This window comes from Lutjanus erythropterus, chromosome 2 (assembly GCF_056507025.1).
Source record: "Lutjanus erythropterus isolate fLutEry1 chromosome 2, fLutEry1.hap2, whole genome shotgun sequence".
Classification (NCBI taxonomy): domain Eukaryota; kingdom Metazoa; phylum Chordata; class Actinopteri; order Lutjaniformes; family Lutjanidae; genus Lutjanus; species Lutjanus erythropterus.
The window spans coordinates 23,581,805-23,595,869 of record NC_139318.1 but is presented as its reverse complement, the minus strand read 5'-3'; the positions used below and the strand labels follow the sequence as shown (position 1 = coordinate 23,595,869).

The 14,065-nt window shown below is 40.2% G+C and overlaps 1 protein-coding gene and 1 long non-coding RNA gene across 2 annotated transcripts in view; both read left to right on the top strand.

Annotated features, from left to right (window-relative positions):
• Positions 1-14,065, top strand: part of col7a1 (collagen, type VII, alpha 1) — a 90,938-nt gene that overhangs the window by 31,695 nt on the left and 45,178 nt on the right. The window contains exons 24-46 of the mRNA XM_084743036.1: positions 42-178; positions 739-865; positions 1,010-1,153; positions 2,052-2,221; positions 3,943-3,966; positions 4,128-4,154; positions 4,254-4,298; positions 4,400-4,519; positions 4,603-4,674; positions 4,772-4,807; positions 8,567-8,602; positions 8,685-8,729; positions 10,502-10,537; positions 10,647-10,691; positions 10,824-10,859; positions 11,149-11,181; positions 11,518-11,589; positions 11,706-11,765; positions 11,933-11,968; positions 12,064-12,144; positions 13,654-13,689; positions 13,805-13,849; positions 13,933-14,004. Coding sequence (XP_084599162.1) covers positions 42-178; positions 739-865; positions 1,010-1,153; positions 2,052-2,221; positions 3,943-3,966; positions 4,128-4,154; positions 4,254-4,298; positions 4,400-4,519; positions 4,603-4,674; positions 4,772-4,807; positions 8,567-8,602; positions 8,685-8,729; positions 10,502-10,537; positions 10,647-10,691; positions 10,824-10,859; positions 11,149-11,181; positions 11,518-11,589; positions 11,706-11,765; positions 11,933-11,968; positions 12,064-12,144; positions 13,654-13,689; positions 13,805-13,849; positions 13,933-14,004 — 1,535 coding nt within the window. The remainder of the gene's footprint in view (positions 1-41; positions 179-738; positions 866-1,009; positions 1,154-2,051; positions 2,222-3,942; positions 3,967-4,127; positions 4,155-4,253; positions 4,299-4,399; positions 4,520-4,602; positions 4,675-4,771; positions 4,808-8,566; positions 8,603-8,684; positions 8,730-10,501; positions 10,538-10,646; positions 10,692-10,823; positions 10,860-11,148; positions 11,182-11,517; positions 11,590-11,705; positions 11,766-11,932; positions 11,969-12,063; positions 12,145-13,653; positions 13,690-13,804; positions 13,850-13,932; positions 14,005-14,065) is intronic.
• Positions 5,307-7,508, top strand: LOC146331615 (uncharacterized). Its single transcript, XR_014771730.1, has 5 exons — positions 5,307-5,421; positions 6,993-7,019; positions 7,119-7,172; positions 7,294-7,365; positions 7,448-7,508. It is a non-coding gene; the product is annotated as an uncharacterized LOC146331615 (long non-coding RNA).

Below are 14,065 nucleotides of genomic sequence, written 5' to 3'. Positions count from 1 at the left end.
TTTGATGCCTTACGTACCTCAACAAACTTCTCTGTCTGCAGTTTGTGTGGGCGGACGTCTGGACGTGGTGTTTCTTGTGCCGGCATCTACTGATCGGGTTAACATTGCCAGACCTCTGCGTGAACTCCTAACAAGTGCAGCAGGGTCACTCCACACTATCGGAGAACGTGACTCACAGGTACTCCTCTTGAAGGATAACGGCCCTATGTAGACGATCTATAGTGCATGGCTCAAAGTCCCTTTAGTAGCTTTATATAGCACATAATCTGAGTGCAATGGTACAACGTGCAAATGGGTTCTGTTTAGACTCTTAATTATTCATAGGTGTGTTTTGGGTGTTAAATGAAATAAACCAATCAGAATCTCATCTCCCACTCCCTTTGAGAGCCAGGTGTGTCTGCCTCTGGCACATTGCTATTTAAAAGACAGATACTATCTAAATAATGCGTCCTTTAAATAACGGGAAAATACTGCACCATTGACAGTGGTGCAGTTGCTTTCTCCTGCCTCAAGATAGCAATTTGCCAGTAATGCATCTGACCACAACACATTTTAAGACCAACACGCCCATGGGTGCACAGATGGGTGCTACGTACACAATGTGGGCCCTGGTTGTGAAAATGACAATTGAGCCAGTCAGAAAATGGCAATGACAGCTGTGCCAAGCCCAAAAAGGCATTTAGAGGTAGACTTTAGCTGTGTAATGCTAACACTTTAATTATTTTCTGCCTGTTTCAGGTGGGAGTGGTAGTGTACGGTTACAGACCCAAAATATGGTTCCTTCTTAACCGCCACAGCAGGTCTGACACACTTCTTCAAGAGATCCAGTCCACACCCTTTGATGAAAGCCCAGGGAACAACATCGGTCAGTTTTATTCTCTGTCATCTCTGATCGACATCCAGTGTTTCTGTACTTACTGAACTGCTCGGTGTGTGTGTGTGTGTGTGTGTGTGTGTGTGTGTGTGTGTGTGTATCAGCAGTTGTGATATTGTCTGTCTCCCCCTGCAGGTGAGGCGGTGACATTCACCACACAGTATCTTCTGACCCCCGCGGCTGGACGAAGACCGATGGTCCCTGGTGCTGTTGTCATCATCGCTGACAAAAAGTCAGCTGACAACCTCACTCGTGTAGCCAGCACTCTCAGAGCTACAGGTGTGCTGCAGCAGAATGAAATTTAACCTGGTTGGCCTTAACTACACATGCTATATGCACAGAGCCTTCAGTCTCTGACGAACACACTAGTCCGGCATTAGAAAGGTATGCAGTTAAAACAAGATAAGAGCTAACAGAACAAGTGTCAGCGAGAAGAAAATAACTGAATTTGTTGAAAAAGAAGCCTATTTACTATGTATGGTTGTGAAATTAAAAATTAAATTTTATAAGAAGTTGCTAAAAATGTCAGAAGGAACTCGTCTCTGGTGCAACATATACAGGAAATAATCTGCTCAAGACTCAAAATAAAAAATATAATTAATTTGTACATTTACTCCTGAATTCACAAGATCTTCAACTATTCATTTATTTTATTTATCCTTTGTTTATCCTTGAGATAGCAGAACTCTTCTTCCAGGGAGTCCTTGTCAAAACAGCAGCACAAGCAGTGTCAAATACAAACAATTTCACATGTTAGAACACATACATTACATGTAAGCAACACAAGAGAAGAGGCATACAGGTCATACCAGCAATATCCATAACACATTCCACCTTAAGTCAGTGTATGTAAAACATAAACATGTTCCCTTCAGGGCATTTTGTAAAAAAACCTTTAAAGGTATTCAAGGAGGGGAGTTCTTGTAAGGTAATGGCCCCAAAGGACTTTTGCAGCTCATTCCAAGTCAGCAGTGCATAGAAGCACAAAACAGTTTTACCAAGCTCTGAGTGCATCCTGGGGACATTTAGAAGAATCCGATTTGTAGATCTAGTCCTATAGTTACTGGTATGATAATTGCAATAAATAGCAACATACGTCTTTTTGTCCTCTACACACACAAATCCAAAAATCTGCCTCTGTTCAGTGTGACTGATGTGTTTTATGTGTATGTGCCAGGTGTGAGGGTATTAGCAGTGGGCATCGACCAGGCGGATACTGAGGAGCTGCGTCGGATGGTGACAGACGGCAGCACCCAGAACATCCTGTATGTCCGTAATGCAGCACAGTTGGACAGCATACACACTGATCTGGCAGACCTGCTCTGTGGTCTTGCCAGAATACCAGAGGTAAAAAGAAACTGGAAAATCATATGTTTTGTTTATAATCTTGTTTTATGCTGCTGCGTGGGCGCCTGTCTGGACATCTGGCCTTCTTGTGAATGTGATATCTCAAGAATGCCTTTATGGAATTCAAACAAATTTGGTAGAAATGTCCACCTGGACTTGAGGATAAACTAATTAGAATTTGGTGATCAAAAGTCAAGAATTCATACATTAATTATGGCAATTTCACACAAATATCTAACAGGATACAATGATGAATGAAGGCTTGTCTTTTGCTCCTTTTTCATACACATACGCCACTTGACTCAGTTTAACTTGGGGTGTCTGCCCAGCACAGCAGAGTTTGCATTGCTTGAAGGTGTGTGTTTACTGCTGAAGTGCACGTACTTGGGCAAGTAGCTGAACGGTGGACAAACATTTTACTTCCTATAAATCCTTCACGATAAAAGTCCCCTGTTATTTTGCTATCTAAAAGCTTTATTGTGAAGCAGCAAAATTAGAAGATGTTCCATTTTCATGAGGAGTAACCTAACACATCTTCTCTGCAGCTGAAACCAAAAATGAGATGCATATCTAGTACAAACAATACAAACAGCACAAACAGTGACACAGGAGAGAAACTAAACTTCAAACCACAGAGAATCATTGAAAATCAAAAGTATTGAGAGCTGAACAAACAGAGACATCTTTCTTTATGCTCTCCTGCACAGACGTGAACTGAGTTTCAGTGCACATGTGAAAAAAACAGAATGGTAAGAGAAGTTACTGGTAATGGGAAAAGGGCCAATCGCCTGCCTATTTTTAGTGGGTTTACCTGTGTTTGAAAAAAATGCATATATGCTAATTTTGGTGTAAAAATGGTGTAAGTGAAGACAGCATGTTTCTTATTGGAAATTATTCGCTGGAATTGCACGTCTATATAGAGAAAAATGTACTTTAGTTATCACTATATATGTTATATGAGCTTGGAAGAGACATGGATACAACTTATTGTTGGCAGTTATATAACCGCAAGGCAGTAATTCTATTTTCTTTTCACAGTCTGAATACCATTGACACGGTAATGACCAAGACCAAAACAACATATTTTCCCCATTATTTTGTTAATACAATACTCTGACTCCCCATTCAGCAAATTGATAATGTATTTATTTATGGATGGATTAGCAGGGACAACGCACAATGCAGTTATAGCAATTAGAGCAGATAATAGCTAAGAGATCATTTTCGTCTGTAGTCCCTGGTTGGAGGCCACCGCTGATGCTCAAGTTACAGAGATAACAATGGACCAAAAAACACCAAATGAAAAAAAATAACCAACCAAACAATCAACTCAGGAACAGTTCATGCTAGCTTGCATCCTCAGCAATTCCTGCACCATTAGAAAGGACAGTTTATCAGTACAAGAAATTAATTGTTAATAATTCTAATATTAATAGCTCTAACCAAACAATCAGTATCAATGCTGGCTATATTCATTGTCTTTTAGCTCGGTGCCTACAGACTTTATTATCCTTACACTATGTTTTCAATCTGACTTTAAAATCACTAGTTAAGTACTCTTTAAATGTGACATTTGGGAACAGATGCCCATAATTTTTGGTCATGGTATTTTGTGGCTTTTTTATGGAGATCGGATGGGCCTTTATTAGTGTAATAAAGAAGGATATAAGACAAAAAATGCTCTCATTTCAGCATGATCTTTCTGTTCTTGTTTTGTTTAGGACCGGTGTGTTCAGTGCCCTCGGGTGAGTTATTCTCTAACTGTATTAAAGACTCATCCCCAACTTTGAACATTTTGTAGATCTGATGACTCACAGAAACATCCTTCATGTTGTTTCCTCCTCTTTTATTGCCTTCTCTTCCTACTGTATGATCTCTAAGTTTAATCTGTCCCATTTCTTTTTAGGGTGAGAAAGGAGATCGTGGAGAGAAGGTAAAGTGCAGAATAGAGTAGCTACATTTTTTTTTACCACTCTTTTTGTAATTTGTATTTTCAGCTGTTATGGTGCCGTTTTTTGTTTGACTTTCAAAGGGTGAGAGAGGCAGAGACGGTGCAGAAGGACGCAAGGGCGAGCCTGTGAGTCATTCACCGACAAAGACTTTGATGATTCCTCCATACAGCAAGGTACTGATGTTCAGAAATCATATTGATTTTACATACCAATATGTGTGATGTAGGGTCGTGATGGTCTGCCTGGGAGGGAGGGCCCCAGAGGACCTGAAGGACGCCCAGGTCTACCAGGACATACTGTCCCCGTTGACCCCTCACGGGTGGTCAAAGGAGAAAAGGGGGAGAGGGTGAGTTCATCTGAGGTCATATAAGAACGATATGAACATGCCTTTTTAGGTCTACAGTAAGAATTGGTTTGTTTTCTGTTCAGGGTTTTCCGGGCATTGATGGAAATCCAGGGTTGCCAGGACGACCAGGTTCCCCCGGAAACGCAGGGGTCCCGGTGAGTTGAAGGACCAGAATTCATGGACTCATTGGAAGTTATCGTGTTGTCATAGTAGCATAGACATAATAAAATAATCTTTTTTGTGTGTCTGCAGGGTTCACAGGGCCTGCCAGGTATCAGAGGAGACCCAGTGAGTAAACATTTTTCTCCTGATATGCAGAGCTGTTAGGTGAATATGAAGTTAAGTGTTTTTCTGTGGATCTAGGGTGAACCAGGTGTGTCAGGGCCACCAGGGTCAAAGGGCAGCAAAGGTGAAAGGGTGAGTGATCATTTCTAAACTTGTTCCTAACTCACCTCACAAGTTTATGGTTTCTTTGCGCCACTTTGAAAAAGACAGAACACAGTGTGTGTGTTTACGGTTCTTTGCTGATGCTTCAGGGTGAACCAGGCTCAGCTGTAACTGGAGGGGGTCTTCCTGGGAGGAAAGGAGAGCCAGGCATCCCAGGAATACCGGTAAGAAACGAAACGGAGATCAGAACGTTCTTTAACAACCTTAAGACGATCATATCATCACTATCCAGATGATCACAACATGATAACAAGTGACTTGGGAGTTGGGTGTAGCTGTCTAGATGTTTTGGATTTACTAAGTCATGTAAACTAACCAGTGTGTGTGTGTTGTGTACTAAGGGTACCTTAGGTCGGCCAGGCAACGATGGGACCAAAGGTGCTTCTGGAGTTCCAGGGTCGCCAGGTCAAGATGGTCGCCCAGGTTTACCAGGAACACCAGGACTCTCCATCAAGGTGCCCCCCCCCCCCCCCTGCTGCTTGTCTCGGTTTTAAATCAATTTAGAAAGTAACTTTAGCATACTGACACCAGCTCTTAAAAAGCCTCACTTATAAATAATAGGTTGTTTGCTCTGGTCAAACCCAAATGCATTGCTACAAACCACATGAGAATGTTATTTTGCTCAGATGTGTCTGGAGTGGGAGCAAGAAAGAAAAATCAGCAAAAAAGTTCTGTGTTCTAGTGCATATTTCCATGAGAGAAATATTGCCATGCGTTTTAAGTTGGGCAGTGGTTATTATTTCGCCATTATAAAAAATACTTAACTGCTTTACACTTTGCAAAGATGACCTGTGGCCTTCACATGAGCCATATTTTGCGCAAATTTGCCGAGTACACCTGGTAGTTGGGTTGGGTCAAGGTCAGATCACATTCCTGCCCAGAGACCACCTCCTCTCAAGGGTCTGGTTGTGGTTGATTTGGTCCGCACTGCTGTGTTCACACCTGCTCAAAATGACTCGCACTGAGGGGGATAATGAGCCAGAGTCTGATTGAATTGAAGCACATGTGTGAAAACAACATATGTTTTTCAAAGGTAGAAGAAAAAACACCTCATGTCTCAAATACTAAATAAAAAGTAACAGAGAGCGTTCAGTGTTCAGTGATGTGTTCATTCTCTAATGTGATGACACTTAATGGAAAAACAATCATTGAAACTGTTTCCTCTCTGGCAGTTGTTGATAAAAACATGCAAACTTTATTTGGCAGCACCGACCATGAAAAAAGTTTTCTCAGTCCTCTTGAGGCATTTCAATACTTAATGAATGCTGTCTGGAGTCTTGTTCCCACCGCTGCTCCACGACAAGACTGTTATAGTCAGACACATGCACATGGTGGTAGCATTGAGCCACTTATGCATTTTATACAGCGGAGGCTCAAGCATTTACAGTATGTCAGATTTTAGAGGTATTTTTTGATACAATATTATTAATCATGTATCATGTATGATTTTTCCTGCATACTATTAAGTTTTGCACATTGCACTATTCCAGCACAATACTGTACAGCATTTTCATTTAAATTACAAATTGTACATGTTTTTGTAATAGCAAAATCCTTGTAATAACAAAGCTGATACCGATTTAATTTAAAATATTTTATTTTTTAGAGCACTTAATGATTTTCTTTCTATATTTTTCAGGGCGTCCATCCATCCATTTTGCTTTTTGAGACAGTTACTGTAATTTTTGTAGTGCATATCTGTGAAAACAGTTTCTCTGGAAACTCACATGAATCATACTAAAAATTCATTATAATTCTCTGCAAATTAGCATTACAACAGTTTTCAGTTCCACAACAGTGAGAACATAGTTTTTTCTGTTGATTGTTATAATAATTAAGTTTTCTTCAGGTTGTCATCTGTTTGTCTTGATGTTGAGGTATCTCATGGAGCAGCAGTCTGTGTATGAATGAACCTGTGAGTTTGTGTGTAGATTGTTAATTAGATCATCACAGAGAAACTTTCCCCAACAACAACGTTCAGCATCCTCTCTTCCCTCTCTTTGTTTCTGTCTCTCTCTTTCTGCAGGGAGACAAGGGCAGCCCAGGAGAGAGGGTGAGTCACCTCTTCACCAGCTTGTCCTCTCGCTGTTGAAATATCCCGGGGAGCACGCAAACGTAATGATTCTCAGCTCTTATCTCTCTTTGCTGACAGGGACCTCCAGGAGTCGGCAGCGGGGTGGCCGTGAAGGGCGATAAAGGCTCCCCAGTAAGTGCTGTCAATCACTGCCAATCTGCTGACATGTTTAGTTTGCAGATGAACTTTGTGCATGTGTGAAGCGGGGGGCTGGGTTGTATTTTGCATTTACTAATTGCATTTTTATCGTCAGGGTACTTCAGGACCTCCGGGGGCTGTGGGTCCTAGAGGGCTGGCGGGACCACAGGGTAGCAAAGGAGACAAGGTACTGTGGCTGCAGACTGATTCAGTGTACGAGTGGTTGAGCATGTGTGGTGTTTATCTCAGAGAATTTTTTTCTTTTTCAGGGCGACAGTGTTGACGGGCTGCCTGGACCTCCAGGCAGGCAAGGAGAGCCCGGGGACAGGGTGGGTTAAACACACAACAGTATTAGATGGCTGATGTCATGATGACAAATGATATGAATACAGTAAACATTTGGAAGCACTGACAGTACATACCATTGCTATGTCTGCACAATCCTCATCACTCCCATAACAATTACAAAAATGTCTCATCTTCAAAGACAAGACTAAGTGTCTCCTGAATGTGCGGTCAGTGTGTCGGAGGAAGGTGCAGCTTAAAAACAATGAGAAGAACTACACGCTGTAAGCAGTAAGTGAGACAGTGTGCAGGGGTTCTTCTCATAAATTTCTCCACCACATCAAGATCCAGATCTGCATCAGATAGTAACAGACTGACACAGATTTTTGGAGAATCTTGGGACTTCTAGAGTTTGTAAAAAGAGGATTTGTGCCAGATTTCAGTGTCGTAGCGCCCAGGCAAGGCAAAGCACTATCAGATTTTGCAAGGTCTCACAAAGTTTGTGCAAAATATGATTGCAACTGCTTGAGTTTAAGAATTATAGTAATTTCCATTACATTTGTTGAACATTGGATAAAATGTCAGAATGTACAGCATGTCATAAAATGTGTGGCTTATATTAATGGATATATTAGGAATGCAGAGATATGGATTTTCAAAGTTCGTACTCTACTTTAAATTAAAAAGCCATGAAGCCCAACTTCATGAAGAAGCTGTCAGACATGAAACCATTAACTAGAAGACATATTTACCTGTATTTAATTAAAATGATATAAACTATCTTATAATAAAACCTGTAATGCATGTGAATTAATGTCAAAATATATATGTATCAAAAGTGTTGGTAGGTAGCTGGTCACGATTTCCTCTGTGTTATTTATACAAGGAAGTGGCACTGTTGAGACTTCCAATTCTGTGCACACGTGCCAAAGAGTCACGTATTTCTTTATGGTTTGTATGGTGCACCTGGAAAGATTGGAGGTTGGAATTTCGAAACTTCAGCTGGAAAATTCCGACCTCCAGCTTTGACTGGAGCGCAGCACGAAACATAAATTGATGTAGTTAATACATTTATGTTCAAGCATTTCGATCATGTCTTTCAGGGTCCCCGCGGGCCTCCAGGAGAAATTGGTAGCAAGGTAAGATAAAGGTACGGAAAATGACTTCCTTTGTAAAGTGTAAATAGAACAGTGACCTCCGTCACTCTCTCTGTTCTGATAGGGTGACCGAGGACAGCCGGGTGAGCCAGGATCACAGGGAGACAGGGTGAGTTACATGATATGAGAGCCAATCAGTCAAGTGCGTGCATGTCTGTCTGTATTTGTCTGTGTGTGATAGTTTGTGGTATAAATGTGGGTTTTTAATAGTCTAAATGACTGTGAACCATATTCACAGGAAGGGTGCCAGGTTTTGTAGTACATTTTACCACATTTAATTTCTAAAAGTCAAAAAAAAAGGCAGATGTGTGTCTCATCAAGATGTGTGTCTTAGTAAAGAATGCTGGTTAAAAAGGGGTGGAGACCAGAGGTGTAGTAGTAAATACAGACGTGGGTTAACTCACTTCAAAGAGGTGGATAAACTGAGTTTTCATCCCGGGTAGAGATACAGCCAGGTGTTGTTTTTCTACAATCCAATAAAAATATTCTGCAGAGAACTTGTTTGTACCTGAACTGAAAGGCAGCTTTAATGTTGATTCTAAGGTCTTGTTATCCTACTTTCTATCTATCTTGATGATTTCTATCCTACTTCCTTCTTTCTGTTTTTTGGATGGGGTTGACATCTGTCTATGCAAGATAATGTTTATATTTGTGCACAATGAGTGGAAAGTGGAGATAAGGGGTAAATACTGTGAAGCTTCTTTGCATCAGAAAAATACTTTTACGTTATATGAAAATTCCTTGATTTTCCACACATACAGTAATAGTTATTTGCAGATGAGCCTGTGCAAGGTGAGAGGCTTTATTACAGAGTGTTGTAGAATACTCCATTCTGATTGGACAATTTATTTCTGAATAGCAGACTGCTGCTATGAATAACAGATCCTTGCTACGTATTTAGTTCTGATCATAGATTCAGGTGGACTTTGCAGAAGCAATTAAATCATTTTTAAATCAATGAAGTCTAAAAACATTGGGATGCTGTGTAAAACATAAATAAAAACAGTATGCAATGATATGCTAAAACCTTTGTCCTGTATTCACTCGAATACAGTAAAAAGACAAGATATTTAATCAAACTGATAAACTTTATTGTTTTTTGTAAATATGTACTCATTCTGAATTTGATGCCTGCAACATGTTGCAAAAAAATTGGGACAGGGGCCTGTTTACAACTGTGATACATAACCTCCTCTTTTAACAACACTCAGTAAATGGCAACTGAGGACATGAATTGTTGAAGTTTGAAAGTAAAATTCTTTCTCATTCTTGCTTGACATACAACTTCAGGTACGCAACAGTCTGCAGTCTCTGTTGTCGTGTTTTTTGCTTCGTAATGCACCACGCATTTTCATTGGGAGACAGGTCTGGACTGCAGGCAGGCCAGTCTAGTACCTGAGCTCTTTTACCGTGAAGCCACACTGTTGTAACATGTGCAGAATGTTCTTTGGCATTGTCTTCCTGAAATAAGCAGGGACGTCCCTGAAAAAGACATTGTTTGGATAGCAGGATATGTTGCTCCATCCCAGCTTTTTTGAATTGTAGTAAGCAGCTGTGTTAAAAGTGTCATAATGTACAGCAAGCTGGTCATTATTGTAAAATAAACACCGACGGATTGATGCAGGATCTTGAGAACAGGCAGTGACGACCCACTCACTGTACATTATTCCTCACTTAACAACTGCTAGAAACACACTATCCCGAGCAACTGTTGCACATTTACATTGTGATCATTTACATAATGTGTACTGTGAGTGCACCATCTGTAACAATGCGGATCACAGATCGTGCAGTTTGAACGTGCATGTGTTCATACAGGGGATATTGGGCAAAATCTACCTAGAAAACAATCAGTGAATGTGGACATGTGTCTCTTTGCAGGGGGAGAGAGGACCGTCTGGTGAAACTGGGGAGAGAGTGAGTTCAGCTCTGTTGGTTCTGATTTTAATTTAAAGTACTTCAACTGTTGACACCTCTTCCTTTTAGCGTGCTTTTGTGCTGTTATCTGAATAAATTTGTCTCTCAGGGGGACCCAGGGAAGCCAGGCCTCGCAGGAACGCCGGGTTTGAGAGTGAGTGACAGACTGACACGCAGTATTGACTAATGACAGCAGTGTGCTTTTTTGTTTCATATTTGCTGCATTTGGTCAAGTGTTACAAATTCACAGGAACTCTCACAAATGAGTGTGTGTATTTGTTTTTAGGGTTCACCAGGGCTCAGCGGACCTCCAGGAGAAAAGGTGAGGCTGATTCAATTAGGTGTAATCATACGAGAAGCAGCAGGTCAATAGCAACGTGATTCTGTCACAGAACATTTCATAATCTGATGTAATGAATTTCCAAGCCAAGATGAAAGAACAAGTGAACCTGTCTGTTCCCAGGGAAACGAAGGTGCGCGAGGGGAGCCCGGCAGGAGTGTGAGTCATCAGATAGGGGGAAAAAAAATCATGAAATATAATGATTTATTCTTCCTTTCTTTTCATTTTCCTCTGTCTGTGATGATGAGTCTTTACTTTATTGTTCATTCAGGCTCCAGGTCTTCCAGGGAAGAAAGGTGAACAGGTAAGCTATCAAATCCTGCTCTTGTATAACTTTCCTTTTTATGAGTTCACTTATCACTCATACACAGTGTTTGCACAACGTCTTTAAAGTTTTGAAAATGCCTAGGTTTAATTTAGACACTGAATATTTTTCTTATTATTGATATATGTTCCCTACGTTTTGTCAAAACATGGAAGTAATAAGACATTTATTGGGGCTTTTTTATATTATTAACAACCCCATCCACCTTTCCCTCCCTATATTGGCACAGTTAAATAAATAAATGATACAGAGAATACTTCTAAAAAGTAAAACTTCACTCTGATGATTCTCCTCTCCTTTACTGTTGTCCCTCAGGGGGAGCGAGGCCTGGCTGGTCCCGAGGGGTCGAGGGGAGAAAAAGGAGAGCCCGGACAGAGAGGAGAGAAAGTGAGCAACCAGGGGATGATGATTCTTGAGAAAATGTTGAATTTTTTGTGTGTGAGGTGCACGTAGAATCCTGGCATCTATCTAAATTACGTTTTCTTTTCTTGTCATTTTGCAAGGGGGCTTCCGGGTCAGGGGGGTCGGGTGTTCTTGGACCTAAAGGAGATCCAGGAGACAGAGTAGGTTTACGTCTCTTATTCAGAAGAACAAATGGCTCAATCATAACATTTATTGCTGCTGTGATGTATATTCCTGACAATAGCATCCATTATTCATGAATCCTTCCCTCATACCACCTGTCAACGGCTCAAACCAAAAATAAATAAAACATGTGCTTTCCCCTCAGGGACCTCCTGGTATCAGTGGAAGGCCGGGTGCCAAGGTGAGAGGCCTGCTCTGTTGTGTTTTTCTGTGTGTTTTTTTTTTATGTATTTCTATGTATTTGATTGTCAAACTGGCCTTGCTGCTGTTCTTTAGGGAGACTCAGGTGAACCAGGAGAGAGAGGCGAGAATGGGCGGCCTGGAATCCCAGGAAAACCTGGTCTTTCTGGAAAAGAGGTTAGAGTGGTGTTTGGGATCTGGCTACAATAAAGTCTGAACTGTGAAAAGTTACACAGTTCACTCTTCAACATCCTTAGTATCTTTTCTACATACTGTAGGAATTAAGGTAAAGTTAAATATTATTGTTAAACAACTTTTAGTGTGATGGTATGATCCTTAAAGCTGCAAAAAGTTTACAAAAGCGTGCACATCCAAACATCATAAATACTAGGTGGTGGACAAAAGTACATGTCAAAAAAGAAAAATAGAGACTGCTCTATGAGGTAATGCTCCCATGAACATTTATTGCTATACCATCATGTGACATTTCAGGTGCGAGCCCTTCTTCAGACAAGAGACAAAATCAGAGACACACTGTACTTAAGTACCTATCTAAAGGTCACCTTACAGAGCATAAAAAAGGAAAAAAGAAATACATAAAATGTACAATAAATAATATAATAAATAAATGAAGTATAATGAATATAATGGATCCTGTAAGTATGATTCATATGTGTAATACTGTATATTCTGAACTATACAAAAATATATCAAAACAAAATCATCAAGTAAAAAACTGTCATACTATAGGAGAAAAACCTACTCAGCACATTAGAAACTTTCGAAACACATATGATTCATAGTGAAAATATGCAAAGTTTTCTAAATATTTCACATATGCATGTAACACACATAAAAGGTGTAAAAAGCTCCATCCTACACTTCAAATGCACTTATCTGTTAGGTCAGAAACGTTGCACAGCACAGTACCAAGAGCTCAGACAAAGAAACACAGGTATTAACTGTTTTAACTTACAGTAATGCAGTAATCAAGAAGCAAAAGGAAAACACAACCTAACCTTTTAGATGCACCTCTGAAATTGTAAAAGGTGGTAACACTGGATGGAAAAATAAAAACAGTACCACAGCAATCAGAAAAGATACACAACCCTCAAGTTTAGGATATATTATACACATCAACATCAGAAAAATCACATAAACACTGGGCATATTACAAATCCATAAACAGAAAAACTGTATGTTGTAGAGGAGCATGTTGTTGTTGAGAAAGCTAAAGTGATTAATGATGAGTAATGTTTAGTTAAGTGACAGATATTTTGATAGATGACTAATCATTGAGATTTCTTGTAGTAAGTTACTGCAAAACCTTTCACATTTTTCTTTTACTGGTTTGACAACACAATAAATGTTGCAGTACATTATAATATTGTAAAAATATAATCAAGCAGTTATTGTTATTACATGTTGCTTTCAGTGCTGTGATCAACTCATCATCAGATTACCTGTTAAGCTTTCTTCTGTCCTTTCCAACATGCATCTCTTTCTAATGATGCCATTTCAGAGGTAAAACAAACACTTTGTGTATATGAAATGCACATGACAATTCATTTGTATATGTTCTATGTTTTCTCTAGTCAGTTGAAGTAGCAGATTTTAAAATGTAATGACACCAAGGTTTCCTATCGGTTGAATTGTATAAATTGTGTACACTTGTTTGTTTTCCAGGGAGCTCCAGGAGAGAAGGGTGATGAAGGCACACCTGTACGTATGATCCTTCCTCTTATTCTTGCTAACGTCTCAACAGCGACTCTCATCATAAAGTGTGTGTTTTTGGTAAATATTTGTCTGTATAAGTCACTGCACTTGTTTTCATCAGGGGGAGTCTGGACTTCCTGGGAAGCCAGGTGAAAGAGGACTGAGGGTAGGTCAGAAGTGTCTTTGGAAACTGTAAAACTACAAAGTGAAGTCAGTGGAAAGTTCTGATATTTTTATTGACCCCCTCAGGGACTCGCCGGTCAACCGGGACGACCGGGAGAGAAAGGAGACATGGGAGACCCAGGAGAGCACGGGCGAAATGTGAGACACACATTCATGTAGCATCATACAGACAGCTTTTCAGTATGCTCTTGTGCTGTTC